Source organism: Dermacentor albipictus, chromosome 3 (assembly GCF_038994185.2).
Source record: "Dermacentor albipictus isolate Rhodes 1998 colony chromosome 3, USDA_Dalb.pri_finalv2, whole genome shotgun sequence".
NCBI lineage: Eukaryota > Metazoa > Arthropoda > Arachnida > Ixodida > Ixodidae > Dermacentor > Dermacentor albipictus.
In genome coordinates this window covers 4607098-4622483 of record NC_091823.1, presented here as the reverse complement: position 1 = coordinate 4622483, position 15386 = coordinate 4607098, and the positions used below count along the sequence as shown (strand labels likewise).

At 45.6% G+C, this 15386-nt stretch overlaps 1 protein-coding gene across 4 annotated transcripts in view; it reads left to right on the top strand.

The window, feature by feature from the left end:
• The window catches only part of LOC139057188 (transmembrane protein 272-like), a 50388-nt gene that overhangs the window by 11683 nt on the left and 23319 nt on the right, over positions 1-15386 (top strand). For 2 of the 4 annotated variants that reach the window (XM_070534995.1, XM_070534994.1), the window contains exon 1: positions 1896-1991. The exons of the other annotated variants lie outside the window; for them this stretch is intronic. In XM_070534995.1, coding sequence (XP_070391096.1) covers positions 1959-1991 — 33 coding nt within the window. In that variant the 5' untranslated portion in view covers positions 1896-1958. Of the gene's footprint in view, positions 1-1895; positions 1992-15386 lie in introns of those variants that run through there. 4 annotated transcript variants of the gene reach the window in all.

Genomic DNA, 15386 nt, shown 5'->3' with positions numbered 1-15386 from the left:
CGGTTCGGCAGACTCCATCGTGGCGACCTCGCGCAGTGGCGTTCACTGTACGTATTCGGTAAAGAGATAGCGACTGTAAACGATTGTGTGCTTTCAGTTGGCCCAAGATTATTATTTAGACAGTAAGAAACTTCTCTTGTTGCGAAAGTACTTACAGAAATGTCCGGGAAAGCTCGCGCGTGGTGTTTTCAGTGAGCTCTGACAGCAAAACCTATGAGGAGCGCGCCACGTGATCCCTCATACTACGCCAGCGAGGCGCTTCCGATAGAGGGCGACTCCGTAACTCCTCGCCGCCAATAGCGCCGCAGCAAGTGTTCCATTTCGCTTGCTCTGCTAACGCCTCCTAGATAGCACAAGGCCTGTGCACTTGGAACCCTGACGTCGTGCTACGTTGCCCGCCTGCCGTAGAATGTAATGGGGTGCTCCCGAGTAAGCCGCGGTGACTTTGACGTCGCCGCTATCGTCACGCCGGGCTTAACTGTCAGTTAAAATTTCGGTTCAAGTATAGCATGACGTCGTAAAGCACAGCGCACAGGCCTGGCTGTGCTCCGAGAGCGAGGCCGCATTCAGCTTGCAGCCGCATTCATTGCAATGCAGTGATAATTGACTATCTCTAGTTCGTTTTTGAACCTTGTTCGAGTGTTCGCGCAATGAATGCGGCTGCAAGCCGTCTTTTAAAGATGTGACCTATCTGTCAAAATACCGCGATGACCGTGCACGTCTTATTTCCGAAGCTTTCCACATTCATAATAGCGGCGAAGCATGTGTAAACCTTCCCTCTATTTCTCTCCTTCCGAAGGAGATAGCCTTCCTATCTCATTGATTGTAATTTTTGGCCCCTGCACATGCGGGATTCTGTTGATTCTGTGCTTTGAGATAGTGGCGGAGTATCTATGTGCTGACTGAAAGAATATAAGGCACTTGGTTGTTAGTCAGCGCTGTTGTCTGTGTCCCTTTCCTTGTTGTTTAGCGCTGTTTACTGCTCGTAATGTATCAGAAGTTTCTCGAATGTTATCGATAGTTCTATCCGTCTGTTGTTGTAATCTGATTGTATGCGCGATGCAAGCTGTGTAGTACTTTACAGAGAAGCCACGCGGGCACCAACGATTATACCCTGGAAAGTTGGACGAGTCATGCATAAAAGCCGACGCGCTTGACCCGTTGATCAGATTTTCGACTATCGCCGGCTTTGCTCACCGCTATCGTTGCGCTTGATTGTCACTGCTTTTGCTGGGCAAAGGTTCGGCAAATAAAAAGAGTTCAATTTGTAATTGGCAGTTTTGACAGCTGTGTCGTTATTCTCAGTCGCATGGCAATATGAATAACTGCGGTTTATGTCGAAGAGTCTGGCTCTCAGAGCGAAGCAGGGCACTCAATAATTTTGCCAACAAATCTGTAGATGTGTCACAGTTGTCCAAAAAAACAATGCGAGATCAGTTCCTGTGAACTATGATGCATTTATTTATCTATTTTCATATATTTTGCTCATTAATGTGAAGTTTTCTTTTGTATTTTGCAAAATGCTTATGTTCCGTTGTGCAATCATTGTCCGTGCATATGTATGAAAGCAGTCATTTGTAAGAAAATTGTTTCATAACTACTGCTGCTGCTGCTGTGTAACGGGGCAGCCACCTCGTCAAGCTACTAATCTCAGTAGCTTTTTGTGGCTGCTCCTTCCTTGTGTATTTGTTGAAGGAGAATAAAGTTCAATTCAATTCAATACATGCGTAACTTGCAGTTCTTTGAATTCAGTGCCGTGGCATGGGGGCAGTAGCCAAAGAAATCAGCTTGCTTGTCGCGTCGACACGTATCTCGTCCTCGAGGCACTTTCGCACTCGACTCGAGCCGCCGCGCATGTTCCCACGCCACGCGTGCTTCCGTCGCGAGCACCGCACGTCATCGAAGCGGCGGCAGCTGCGCGAACAGCTGCGCTCTTTCCGCCGCCGCGCCACACGAGCATGTACCGCAGCAAGGACAACCTGCTTCAGAATGTGAGTGGACTTGGTGGGATCGCGCGTTGGCCGTGCACGCAGGGCGACGCGTCTGCCGAACCCGCGATCACCCTGCACGCGACGGTCGTCCGTGCTTTGCGATGCGCAGCTCCGGCTTATATGCTACGTGCTTTCCGGGAGTCTCGGGCGTGCATGCTGAGGCAAGCGTGTGCTGTACAAACGAGATTCTCCGAGATGGCACGTATACCTATATGTCGACCGAAACACGGCGGTTTATCGTTCATATTCAAGCACGTACTTGGCTACCGTCGCGACTTTTTGCGCAGTTTGTGTGTATCGACTAAGGGCGCGTTGCAGAACCTCATAGTAGAACGAAGCCGTAAGGCGTTAGCTGTTTGCTCAATCTTTGTGCTTTAGAAACAGCGAAGAGCATGTCATATATGATGTCGCGTTGAATTTTGTTTTCTTGCGAAGAAAGAAATACGCTCACCGGTACTACAGCTTGTATGTTGCCGAGATCTGCAGCTGTGTGCAATCTGTAAGCGCTATTCTAGGCGTTACCAAAGAATATGTAACAAAATACGTTACTCGTTACGTTAAAATAAAATGAACGCGTTACCACCCTACGTTATCTATAAATAAGGCGTTATACCGTTACCAAAAGAATTGTCCGCCACAAGCGCGACGCACGCTGACTTCGATAGTGCGAAGTGGCGCTTCTCGGACGGTGTTCCAGCTATACGCGTCCGTCTATAGTGCGTGCCTGTAAAACTGCGTCACTTTCAGGTTTGAGCGCCGATATTGCTTTGCGCTTTTTAGAGTGAGACGATCTAAGGGTATGCGCTAGCCGTGAATGTTATGTTTCGTGACATTCGTTTGTTGGCTGCCGCGTTCTCAAAATCCTGAGGAGTTATTTAGTCTGGAACGTAAGACCTGGTACGAGCAACTTTAGTGATTAAATATTATAGCAGTACAACTCGCATATTCGGCACAGGTACACCTTTAAGTATGGGGTGTCCCACGGCGACGACGAAAATTCGCTTGGAGTGTCCATATAATTGCATAAAAAGTAATGCAGCTAAGTTTATCGTTACTCCATGCTCAGACATTTTAGATAGCGTGTCTTCGTTAAAGGAACTAGTAACGTGACCTTTCATGTTAATGAAAAATGCTAATGTATGTACGTCACCCTTTACAGTTGTAAAAGGTAACGGGTACGTTACGAAGTTAACGAAAGAAAAAAAAGTTCCATGTTACCGGTAACGCCGGGTTTTTTTTGTTTTTTTTTTTTTGTAACGAGTTACCACCAACACTGTGCATAGGTATATAGGAAATGCAGGCTCAGTAGTTAAAGTTCAAAATTCGCACCACGTCTACCCTCGGCTTGGTGATCTGTATCGGTGACATCAGCTGTCCTGCATAAGAAGCTGCAGGTATGTGGACCGTGGACACGGCTGACTGTTGTGCTTAACTTATTCAAACACTTTGAAATAGCTGCGAGTATTGGGGCTTGCCGAAGCTACGGGAGGCAGCGAGCTCGCGACGTTCCCGTGAAAGAAAGGCAACGCTGATGTGCACAGACGCTGCACACAACGGTCGTCTGCCCAATCGAGAAAGGTGAATTTCTTTTTCCAGAAGACACATTTGTCGAATAAAAGGAGTGCGGCCCGTCAAGGGAAGAAAACCATGGATCATTAACAACTTAATACAACTGATCGATCGTAAAAACGCTTTATATGCCCTGTCTGTGAGGTCAAGAGATCCGGAACAGCTTGAAAATTTAAAGGTTTTAGGAACCACATGATGTCGAAAACAAGAGAAGCGAGATACTCAATGTTTTCGGGCAAAAATACGCTTCGCTCTGACCTGCATGGGTTGGCGTCGACTGAGCACTCTTTTGCACTCAAATAAGTCGCTACCGATTCTCGGTGGTCTCCACCATTCGGAACAACATCTTTACGATGTGCCGTTAGCTGACGAATTTAATTAATTTCTCATTCGGCAGTCTAATTTGTCCAGTGATCCTAGGAGCAACAGTAATCCTGTGGACCTATTCTGCGACCCTCACTATAGCCTTCGCGTGACGTAGTGCTCAACCAGCCAATCCTTTTCGGCGTCGCCGAAAGTGGTCGTCGCAGAATGCGCCCCCCGATCGGTGTGTATACCGCGGAGTGTCTCCTACGAGCACTGCAGAAGTTTTTCTTCGCCTAAAATATATTGAAAACAGTCAAGCGCTGTCAGATGTCGATGACATACATTCAAATAGGCCCTGTAGAGCACGTGCCTAATAGCCCCAGTGGTTACGCACGTATATACGGTAACCTTACTTTATCTGCCTTGCCCAAATCTGTGCAAATTGCCCGTGTCGTGCCTATCTTTAAGCAAGAACGCGTTCAATAAGCACCAACAAATCTCGATATTACCGGTATATGATCGTGCCTTGGTGGTGAAGCAGCGCAGTGACAAGGACAACGCGAAGACGCACAAGAAAACACGACACTTGCTGCTCGCGTGCGTCTTGGCGTTTGTCCTTGTCAGTGCGCTGCTTCACCACCAAGACATGGTGATTAGTCACCAACTCGCCCAACTTTCTACATTACTGGACCGCTATATTCCAAAGGAATTGAAAAACATAATGCATACAAGATTGTTAGCCTACTACACAAAACACAATTTACTCGTCAACTTTCGGCATAGATTTAGAAAGCATCACTCCTGTTAGGCATCACTTGTAGCTCAAAGTCAAGAAAGTAGCTGACAGATGGAATCGGGAAATGGAAATTTGAACGCTGAACAAATAACAAATATAGTCACTTGAGTCGAGGAAGAACTTGGCCACTGGCCAAATAAAGAATGGGAATATATTGAGCTTCTAAGTGTAATAACGACAAAAATACGGAAAGAGAAACAACGTGTTCGTTGGAAAGGAAAAAAGAAACCGAAAAGCTGGTGGAACAAGGAGATACGAGAAGCGATCGCCGAACGAAAGAAGGTACCTGAGAGCACAGGCAGGAAAAGAAGGCGCAGTCGCCACAGGATGAAGTAGCCAGTAAATGGGAAATTTACCGGGCCAAAAAGTCTATGGTTCAAATACTGGTGCAAGCAAAGATAAAAGGTCAAAGTGAACATTGGTTGTCAGAAATACGTAAGAAAAAGAAGGCCGCACCTAGAATATTTTGGAACCACATAAAATTATTAGGCAGGAGGTCAACAACAATACAACATATCCTAGACGAAGATGAAAACAGACTAAAAGGAGAAGTGGCAATAAATTACGTCCGAAAAGTAACAGCCGAATCTTTCCAAGGCAATGACGAGGTTGTATTTGAAGAAAGAAAGAGCGTGAAAGAAACCCAAGTGGAAAAGGAGCTGGTGCTGACAAATTTAAACTGTAAGAAAGCGGAAGAGAAAATTCCTAAGCGCACAGCCACAGGGCTAGACGAGGTTCCCGTTAGGCTGATAAATGAACTAGGACCAAAAAGTAAGGAAGCTCTGGTGAAAGCAGTGGAAAAAACTTTAATAGATAGACGAATACCAGACAGTTGGCGACAAAGTAGAATGAATTTAATTTATAAAGGTAAGGGGGAGAAAGATAGAATCCACTCGTATTGACCGTTGACCATTACATATGTAATATATAGGCTAGCAATGCAGGCAATCAAATTAAGGCTGCAAGCATGGACAGAGAATAATGGCATTTTGGGAGAACTTCAGAATGGCTTCAGAAGAGGTAGGCGTTTGGATGATAACTTATTTGTTTTACTCAGTGTATTTAAATATCAAAAGCAGAAAGCAGACCGTTATATGTGACCTTTTTAGACATTACAGGAGCCTATGACAACTTAGACGGCAACATTTTGTAGAATATTCTCGAAGGGGAAGGCTTAGGTGGCGATTGTCTAGAGCTTTTGAGAGAGATTCACCTAGAAAATACCATTTGCGTTGAATGGGAAGGGATGAGGAGCGCGGAGAAAGTTCATATCAACAAGGGACTGAGGCAGGGGTGCCCTTTATCCCCGCTGCTGTTTATGATGTACACGGTGAGGATGGAGAGGGCGCTAAAAGGAAGTAATATCGGGTTTAATCTTTCATACAAACAGGCAGGTACAGTAATAGAGCAGCAACTCCCAGGTTTATTTTATGCGGACGACATTGTGTTGCTCGCAAACAAGCAAAGTGATTTGCAACGTCTGGCTAATATCTGTGGACAGGAAGGCAACAATTTAGGTTTGAAATTTAGTGTTAGAAAATCAGGGGTTATTGTATTCAATGAAAACATTGAACAGACAGTGGAGATACAGGGCCAAGAAATACCTCGGGTAACAGAATATAAATACCTTGGTATATGGATAAACGAAGGCAACGGATATATGGAAAGACAGGAAAAAACCATAACAGTCAAGGGGAAGAGATATACAGCCATAACGAAGCACAGAGCGCTATGGGGATATAATAGGTACGAGTTGCTCCGGGGTATATGGAAAGGTGTAATGGTTCCAGGACTTACTTTTGGAAATGCGGTTGTTTGCTTTAAATCAAGGATGCAAGCAGGACTCGGCGGGAACCAAAGGTCAGTGGGTCGCCTCGCATTGGGCGCTCACGGGAAGACTACAAATGAAGCTGTGCAGGCTGATATGGGCTGGACTAGTTTTGAAGTGAGGGAAGCTCACAGTAAAATTGCTTATGAAGAACGACTGAGCAATATGGAAGAAGGTAAATGGGCTGGAAGAGTGTTCAGGTATCTGTACAGGCAAAACGTTGATTCACAGTGGAGGAAAAGAACTAGGAAGCTTACCAGAAAGTATGCGGCCTGTAGGGTGGGCAACACAGCAACAAAGAACGTCAAACAGAAAGTCAAGAGAGGCTGAAATAATCTCATGAGTGGCGGCAATGGAAAAGAAACCTGCCATGAAAAGAAACCTGCCATGAGTAACTACTTAAGAGGAAAAAACGAAATCAGGAAAGAAACAATTTAATAATAATATAATAATATTTGGGGTTTTACGTGCCAAAACCACTTTCTGATTATGAGGCACGCCGTAGTGGAGGACTCCGGAAATTTTGACCACCTGGGGTTCTTTAACGTGCACCTAAATCTATGCACACGGGTGTTTTCGCATTTCGCCCCCATCAAAATGCGGCCGCCGTGGCCGGGATTCGATCCCGCGACCTCGTGCTCAGCAGCCCAACACCATAGCCACTGAGCAACCACGGCGGGTGAAAGAAACAATTTATGATAACTCAAAGGGAAGCTCACTACTTTTTGAAGCGAGATTGGGAGAACACGCACCTATAAAGCGAGATATAAGAAAGAAAAAGAAGCATGTGCTTGCTGCGGTAAAGCAAGGGAAACGATGGAGCATGTTTTATTGGAATGTGAAAATATCTGCCCAGCGGTCGATTTATGCACCACTGGCCGCATTGAAGCCCTTGGTTTCAGCGACAGCAACTGAAAAGTAAGCATGTCCGCAGTAGAGACTAGTAAGAGGCGATTGGAGGATTGGTGGAAGAAAAGTAGGGAAACGACTAAAAACGGAGACGTGCAAAAGCACAGTTCGAAACAGGGATCAGAAAATTTGGTTGTGGGAGTTCATAGCGTTTTTTTTTACCTAGGTAGGACATTAAGCAGTATAATAGAGGCGCGAAGCACCACCCCGTTCCAAAGTGAACGAACATCCAACCGTACGAGTGCACGCCTCGGCGTGACGTCTGAGCGACGGTCTGTGTGACGTCTCTTTACTCCCTTCATTACTCCCTTCATTACCGCATTTATATATATAAATATGTGTGTGTGTGTGTGTGTGTGTGTGTGTGTGTGTGTGTGTGCGCGCGCGTGTGTGTGCGCGTGTGTGTGCGCGCGTGTGTGTGTGTGTGTGTGTGTGTGTGTGTGTGTGTGTGTGTGTGTGTGTGTGTGTGTGTGTGTGTGTGTGTGTGTGTGTGTGTGTGTGTGTGTGTGCAAAATTGCAAGAAAAATTGGAGGACGCTTAAGCTTCGCCTTCAAGAGTGGGACGCGACAGCGTTCCCGTCGACCCGCCAAGGGGTATAAGACAATGCGCTACGGCACAGCGATCACTTACGATGCGCACCGCATCGGACTTGGCGCCCACCTATCACGCGGTGCGCGTCGAGCAACGCAGCGTTCGGCGCGGCAACGAAACGTGCGCCTGAGCGAACGGAACGAACCAAAGAACTCGGTGTCTCGGAGGGGAAACGATCTACGCCAGCCAAACGTCGCCATCGGCACGGGCAGAGAGATAGATAGTAATCTAAAGAAAGGACCGGGAGCACGGCGAAGCGTCGTCAGGGGAGAGGGAGTCCCGCGACGCGCCTGGCAGCGGTCCCATAGAGTTACTATACTGACTCTAGAGGACAAGCTACCCATAGGGCCCATGCATTAAAATCGGGAACCTCAAGAGCGCCGCCATGTTGCTACGCGCCGAGGTTGCCAGCTCCTGAGACGCTTGCTAGACTTGGTGACAGTAGTCAGTTTTAATCCGGCAACAGTAGCAGCGTAGCAGCATGGCGTCTCGCTTGAAGTGTTGTGATGTGTGCGTGCAGCCGTGTGTTTGGGCTTCATAAGTCGGTTCTTTATTCTATGTTGCGGGATGGTGTGGGTGTGGTCCATGTTGGCCGTAGAGCTGGCAGTTATGCAACCGAGGGATGATCCTGTTCAAGCTTCTGGCGCTATGCGGTTTTCAGCGGTCACGCCTGTTGCAGGAGTGTCACTCGACGACGTTACGAGCTCGAAGCTATGGTCAGATTCCTCGTTGGCGTTCCGTAATTATCTTCGCACGGGCGCGGTATGTTGCAAAAGCCGCTTTCGCGATCTATCGTCGTGACGATAGATCGGGTTTTTTATTATTATAAGTAATGATCCAGCTGTAGGGCACATGTAACCGACAAACGGAAGTCTCAGGAGAGCACCTGAGATGGTAGTAGAGCAGGCGGCGCAGGAACTCCAGGGCACCCGAGGGACAGTGGGGGGATCAAAGCTCGAAGCAGAACGGTACGTAGGTTGGGGCCGCCGAGGCAGGTGTGTGCCAGGGAGTGTTCGCACGGACAGCTCCCCTGGCACGCGCAGCCGTGCCTCGCAAGGTCGAGATACTTTAAAGGCAACTGCGCCCATGGTCTTTCTTTTGCCTCGGCGCAGTGAGCACGATTAACGAGAATAATGTGGAGGGCATCCGGTGCAGTCGCGAATGCATCATGACAAATGTAGCTCGCGTCGCCTGGCGTCTGTAGTAATATCAGAGTTGGTTGTATGAACTTTATGCATAATACGTTTTGTTACGGTACCTCAACGGAATGGGTCTAGAGGACGGTGTTGGTACATTTTTTCGTACCGCCCTAATCCTATACCCCCACTACAAACACACACATACCCCCCTTTTTTTATGTATACATACAATTCCTTGCCATGACGGATCATAGCCTCCTTTATTTTTGAAAAATAGAGGAGGCTATGGACCGATTGACCAGTTCAAGTTGTCAACTTGTCAGTAACTGTCGTAGGAATCACTGTAATAAACATAATTCCACGATCGGATTGTTTACTTTCATTTTTTGTTGTAACACTGAGGACTACATAGAACTTTATTTTGTATATGTGAGAGAAGTATGTGGATATCACGAGCTTAAGCCAATGTGCGATACACAGACAAAGCAGCTGCTACAACATGAACTGCATTGAGGGCCACACAACACATACGTAATTAAAGGTGCATAATATAGGGGGAAGCTTCATAATACGCTCTGTAGCACTGCAAAGTATAACATATATTGTATGTGTACAATAAATGTTCAAAAATACAATGCATCAATGTACCATTTGCCTTCAAGTTTATTATGAAGTTCAAGTTTACTGAAGTTTATTATGAGCATATGTACAACAGGGATCAACTAACACACCCGCAGTCGAGGTGGCTGTACGAGGTGTGCTGGCTGCCTCAGTGTAAGAAAAAGAAATTGGGTAAATGTCGACACCAGTGCCACTGCTTCTTGCCTCTGACCTGCACGTGCCTCTGCGGCATCTTTGTGCACAAGTGTGCTGGCGTGGTGAGGCGTAGGAGTCATCCGAGAGAAAGAGTATTGTTTACATGGAGGAGTGGCTGTTCACATTGCCTGTCACTTTCCCTCAAATGTTTCCTTGGCGACTAGGGTGACACACTCGCAATCAAGGTGGCTGTTCGAGGTGTGCTGGCTGCCTAAACGAAATAAAAAGAAATTAGATGAATGTCGATACCAGTGCTATTGCTTATTGCCTCTTACCTGCATTTGCCTCCACGGCCTCTTGGTTTGCGGAGTCTGTATGAGGGAGCTGCTGTGGCTAGGCGTAGGCATTGTCTAAGCAAAAAGAAAAGGCCATTTAAATGGGGAATTATGGAAATAAATGCAGTTATGTCTGCTTCTTGCACTCTTCTTGCCTAAAAGTTTTCAAACATAGTGTCCAGAACACACCAGCACTTTGACTGCTTCTGCTTTTTACCTGCAGGTGTTGTTGCGAGATCCTTAGTATGGCTGCGTGCAGCATTGTAACACTTGGTGGAGGCATTTGAAGTGGTAGCCAAAAATATAAAGAATCATCCTTGTCTGCACGAATGCTTTCAATTTCTAAATGCAGTGGTAACTATCACTATTGGTGCAAGGCCCCCCCCCCCCCACATCTATGCGGCAAGTGCCATAGCTCGAAACTGAATTGTTCCTTTATGTTTCACAAGGCATCTGATATGTCCACATTAGATGTGATGTGTTTGTTTTTATTTATCCCAGTGTGGAGAGAGCATCATTAAATGGCTGAAGTACTATAGCGCCAAACAGACGACACAAGAAGAGACACGGACGAGCGCTTATGTCCGTGTCTCTTCTTGTGTCGTCTGTTTGGCGCTATAGTACTTCAGTAATATGCACCAACTAGCCCAACAAAAAGTTCTGCTGAAATATCATTAAATGTTTTGTTTATTTTTGCGTGTCTTGTTTTTTGGTTTATTTCTGAATTTATCATGGTGCTAGTGACTTATGTAATGGCAATCAGCTTTTGTTTTGCAGAAAAACAACGAATTTCCTGACCCATTGTTTGACATCCCCTCACTCGCATAATTTTGCAGAGTATTCTACCTATATTGACTTGCTTGACCTCCACTAAAGGGTCTTGCATTTTTAAATACGACTCTTTCCTTAAAATCATTCGACACTTCTCATAATTTCTGTACCTTGGGCTTCTGATACTCTGCATTCACTATTTTTGCTTGTTTCTGACTAGAAATGTCTGCTTTAATTTAGAGCTTAAATTTTACCTTTGGAACACACGGAAGGGCTTGCCATTGCATATCTGCATAAAAGGGAAACATGTTTCATTAAACATTTGCAACATCCCATTGAAGATTGATGAATGCAGCTTGCAGTGTGATATGACTGAATGAGCCATAAAAGTAACTCATCTCACTTGGTAAATGAAAGCACATATTAGTGTGATGCACAAGATACGTTACACTAACGTGGTGGGTTCTCTTGCTTATAAAGCAAAATAATCGGTGCGCGAGAAAAAAATTATTTTTGCATAACCCTTGTACACACTGACTTAAGGAAAATGAGCTGGAGCTGTCCACATGATGTACTTATTTTACCTGCGAGTATGGTCAACAAAAATGTGTCCCAGCTGCTTAGTGGTATTCCGGATTATGTCAGTATTGCATATGTGCCTGTTGTCGAAAATAATTGAATTTTGAAAGTGCTCGCAGGGATCTGATGTGCATATCTTCAGTTTATGGGTACATGTAAAAGACTCAGCATCAAGTGCAAGTGAACGGTCCCACAGGCCCGGAGTCGATCATGCAAATAGATTCGCTGCACAAATTTGTGACCAGAAAAGATATGCCACATGAAATGGCATGCAAGGAAGTGTTGAAAATATTGCACAGTTAATAAAACGCCTAAGCTATTAATATGTGGCATGATGCACTCGTTATGCAAAACGGAGGTGAGGCGTGTAGACAGGAAACAAGAGTAGAGTATTTACAAGCAAACAACACGCGCGCCGCCAACTTCTCTACTCTTGTGTCCTGTCTGCACGCCTCACCTCTGTTTTGCATAATGAATCCTTACGAACTAGCTCAGCTTTCTGTCGTTCTAAGTCTCGATGCACTCTATTTCGTCCGCATTAGGCACTCGCCTCTTGATTACTTCGTGGCACAGAAATACTCGGTCATCAGGCTGTTTTTCTGCTGTGGCCTTTGTAGAAGCATGATTGTTCAAAGTGCAACAATTAAACAGATTCTTTGAGTTGCTTGTGGCTTCGCCAGTACAATTCCGGTGCGCTGGTCCGCCTGTCCAGCAATTTCCTACTGAAGGGAAACCTGCAAATAAAAACACCGCTCCGCATGCAGAAAAATGCTCTACTGTGACGCTTCTCGAACGATTGTGATGTACCACAAGAGCTGCCTACTCGCGTGATATTCTCAACAAGGAGATAAATTCGTTTACTTACATGTGAAGGTATATGCCAGACCACTTCGGGGCTTCGGTGGCACATAAGGCACGAGTGTGTCATAGCGTCCGATGTCGACGCGCGATCGCATGTCAAACGAAACTACTACGCATCCAAAAAACAGATTCGAAACCGAAATTCGCGTCATCCTTTATTGCATGAATGCGTACATCGTGATTTACATAAGTCACGGACTTAGCGATCGCTTTCTGTAAACTTAATATTAACGTACCACCTTCATAAAGCCATCAGGTATGCGTTTTTAGGTGACAAAGCATAAGGTGACCTGTACTTGTTCTCAGCTCTTTCAATAGTAATTGCGCTGGCCACATTGACCAGTAGCAACAGGGCGGCGCCCTAGAGGTTCCCACTTTTCCGGCCCAGCTTTTCCTCTAGAGTTGTTCTACTAACTCTATGAGCGGTCCCAATGCGCGCGCGGCGCGCCTCCTGTCGGGGCAGCGCCGTACATTGAGAGGAGGGGGTCTTCTGTGTTTGCCGCAAGATGGCTCTGCGTGTGTGGATAGCGCAGAAGAAATGCAGCGGAAACGCACTTCGCAACTCGTGTAATTGTGACTTCTGTACGTTACATGTTCATAATTACCGATATACACCGCAGTATAACTTTCCACGGCTCGTTTCGAAGGCAACACCGCATTCACTAGAGGCGCGTTTGCACCGCTTGGAAGCATCGAACTCGTGGCTGAGTGGTAGCGTCTCCGTCTCACACTCCGGAGACCCTGGTTCGATTCCCACCGGGCCAATCTTGGAAGTTGCTTTTTATTTATGAAGCGCCTGCCGTGATTTATCGCTCACGGTCAACGCCGCAAACGCCGACACCGACGACGACACCGACGCCGACGACACCGGCTTTTCTGTGACACGAGCTCCTTAACGCTATCGCGTTAAAAAGCGCGCAGCTACATTATTTAGTTCCTTAGTGAGTTTTGTCACGTTTACAGAATGTGGACTCCGTGAAAGCTCGCTGCAGGAACATCAACTATTTCGTGTCTAGCAGGCTCGAAAAGCACCTTTCGAGTTACTTGAAAATTACGCGTAATGCGACGCATTGCGAAAAACAACGAAAGAAGTGAACCCGCAATATACAACGGGATACTGACACGAAGCAAAAATGCACAACCGTCTACAATTCCCACTCGTTTCACGTTTTGCATAGAACATAACATTCAAACTTGCAGCACCATTCCAATCACAAGTGTGTAGCGCCGCGAAACGGCGCTTCCGCACTTCAAGCAGCAGCAGCCTCGCTACACTTCCCTCGCTACCTATCGTAAACTGCTGTTCTCTTCCGAGACTGTTACATTACTTTAGTTTTCTGCAGATTAATTTTTAGACCCACCCTTCTGCTTTGCCTCTCCAGGTCAGTGAAGATGCATTGCAATTGGTCCCCTGAGTTACTATATAAGCAAGGCAATATCATCAGCGAATCGCAAGTTACTAAGGTATTCTCCATCAACTCTTATCCCCAATTCTTCCCAATCGAGGTCTCTGAATACATTCTGTAAACACGCTGTGAATAGCATTGGAGAGATCGTATCTCCCTGCCTGACGCCTTTCTTTATTGGGATTTTATTGCTTTCTTTATGGAGTACTATGGTGGCTGTGGAACCGCTATACATATCTTTCAGTATTTTTACATACGGCTCGTCTACACCCTGATTTCGTTATGTTAGCGTTCTTCCAAGATTCCGGTACGCTCGAGGTCATGAGGCATTGCGTATACAGGGTGGCCAGTTTTTCTAGAACAATCTGCCCACCTTCCTTCAACAAATCTGCTTTTACCTGACCCTCCCCAGCTGCCTTTCCCCTTTGCATAGCTCCCAAGGCTTTCTTTACTTCTTCCGGCGTTAATTGTGGGATTTTGAATTCATCTAGACTATTCTCTCTTCCATTATCATCGTGGGTGCCACTGGTACTTTATAAATCTCTATAGAACTCTTCAGCCACTTGAACGATCTCATCAATATTAGTAATGATATTGCCGGCTTTGTCTCTTAACGCATACATCTGATTCTTGCCTATTCGTAGTTTCTTCCTCACTGCTTTTAGGCTTCCTCCGTTCCTGAGAGCATGTTCAATTCTATCCATATTATACTTCCAGTGGCGTAGCCAGAAATTTCGTTCGTGGGGGGCTCACTTTGCAGCTCGGCCTCCCCATTATAATTTAGTCGAGGGATAAATAAATAAATAAATAAATAAATAAATAAATAAATATATATATATATATATATATATATATATATATATATATATATATATATATATATATATATATATATATATATATATATATATATTTCTGTCATTCAACAACCTTGTTTACATTTTCGTACATATGCAACGACCAGGGGAAAATCTCAATGACGCTGTCCTTTGTTAAAATGTATTGAGCAGGAGCAGCTGTCACCGGTTGTGTATTGCGAGTAATTGCTCGGAAATTATAGTCGCAACAGAGAGCACATATAAAAAGCAGGAGTTCTGCAAAACATACGAGGGCGAGTCAAATGAAAGTGAGCCAATGCGAATATATGAGAAACGGGGTACTTTATTTAAAAGAAGTCACCATGAGTATTTAGACACTTGTCCTACTAACGAGTCGCGTGATTCCCGTCTCATAAAACTCCTTGGGTTGCTGCCTCAAAAATCTGTAAATGACTACACGTCATCTTCCGACACGAATGTGGTTCCCTTGAGCAGTTTTTTTTCAAATTTTAGCGAATGTGGAAGACGCCAGGCAACAGGTCTGGGCTGCATGAGGGATGTTGAAGCGTTTCCCACTTGAACTTTGCCAGTTTTGTATTAACCACATCAGCGACGTGGGAACGGGCAATGTCGTGAAGCAAGATGTTCCCAATGCTCAATTTTCCACGTCGTTTGTTCTTGATTGCGACACGCAGCCGATTCGACCTTTCACAATATCTGAAACGATTTAG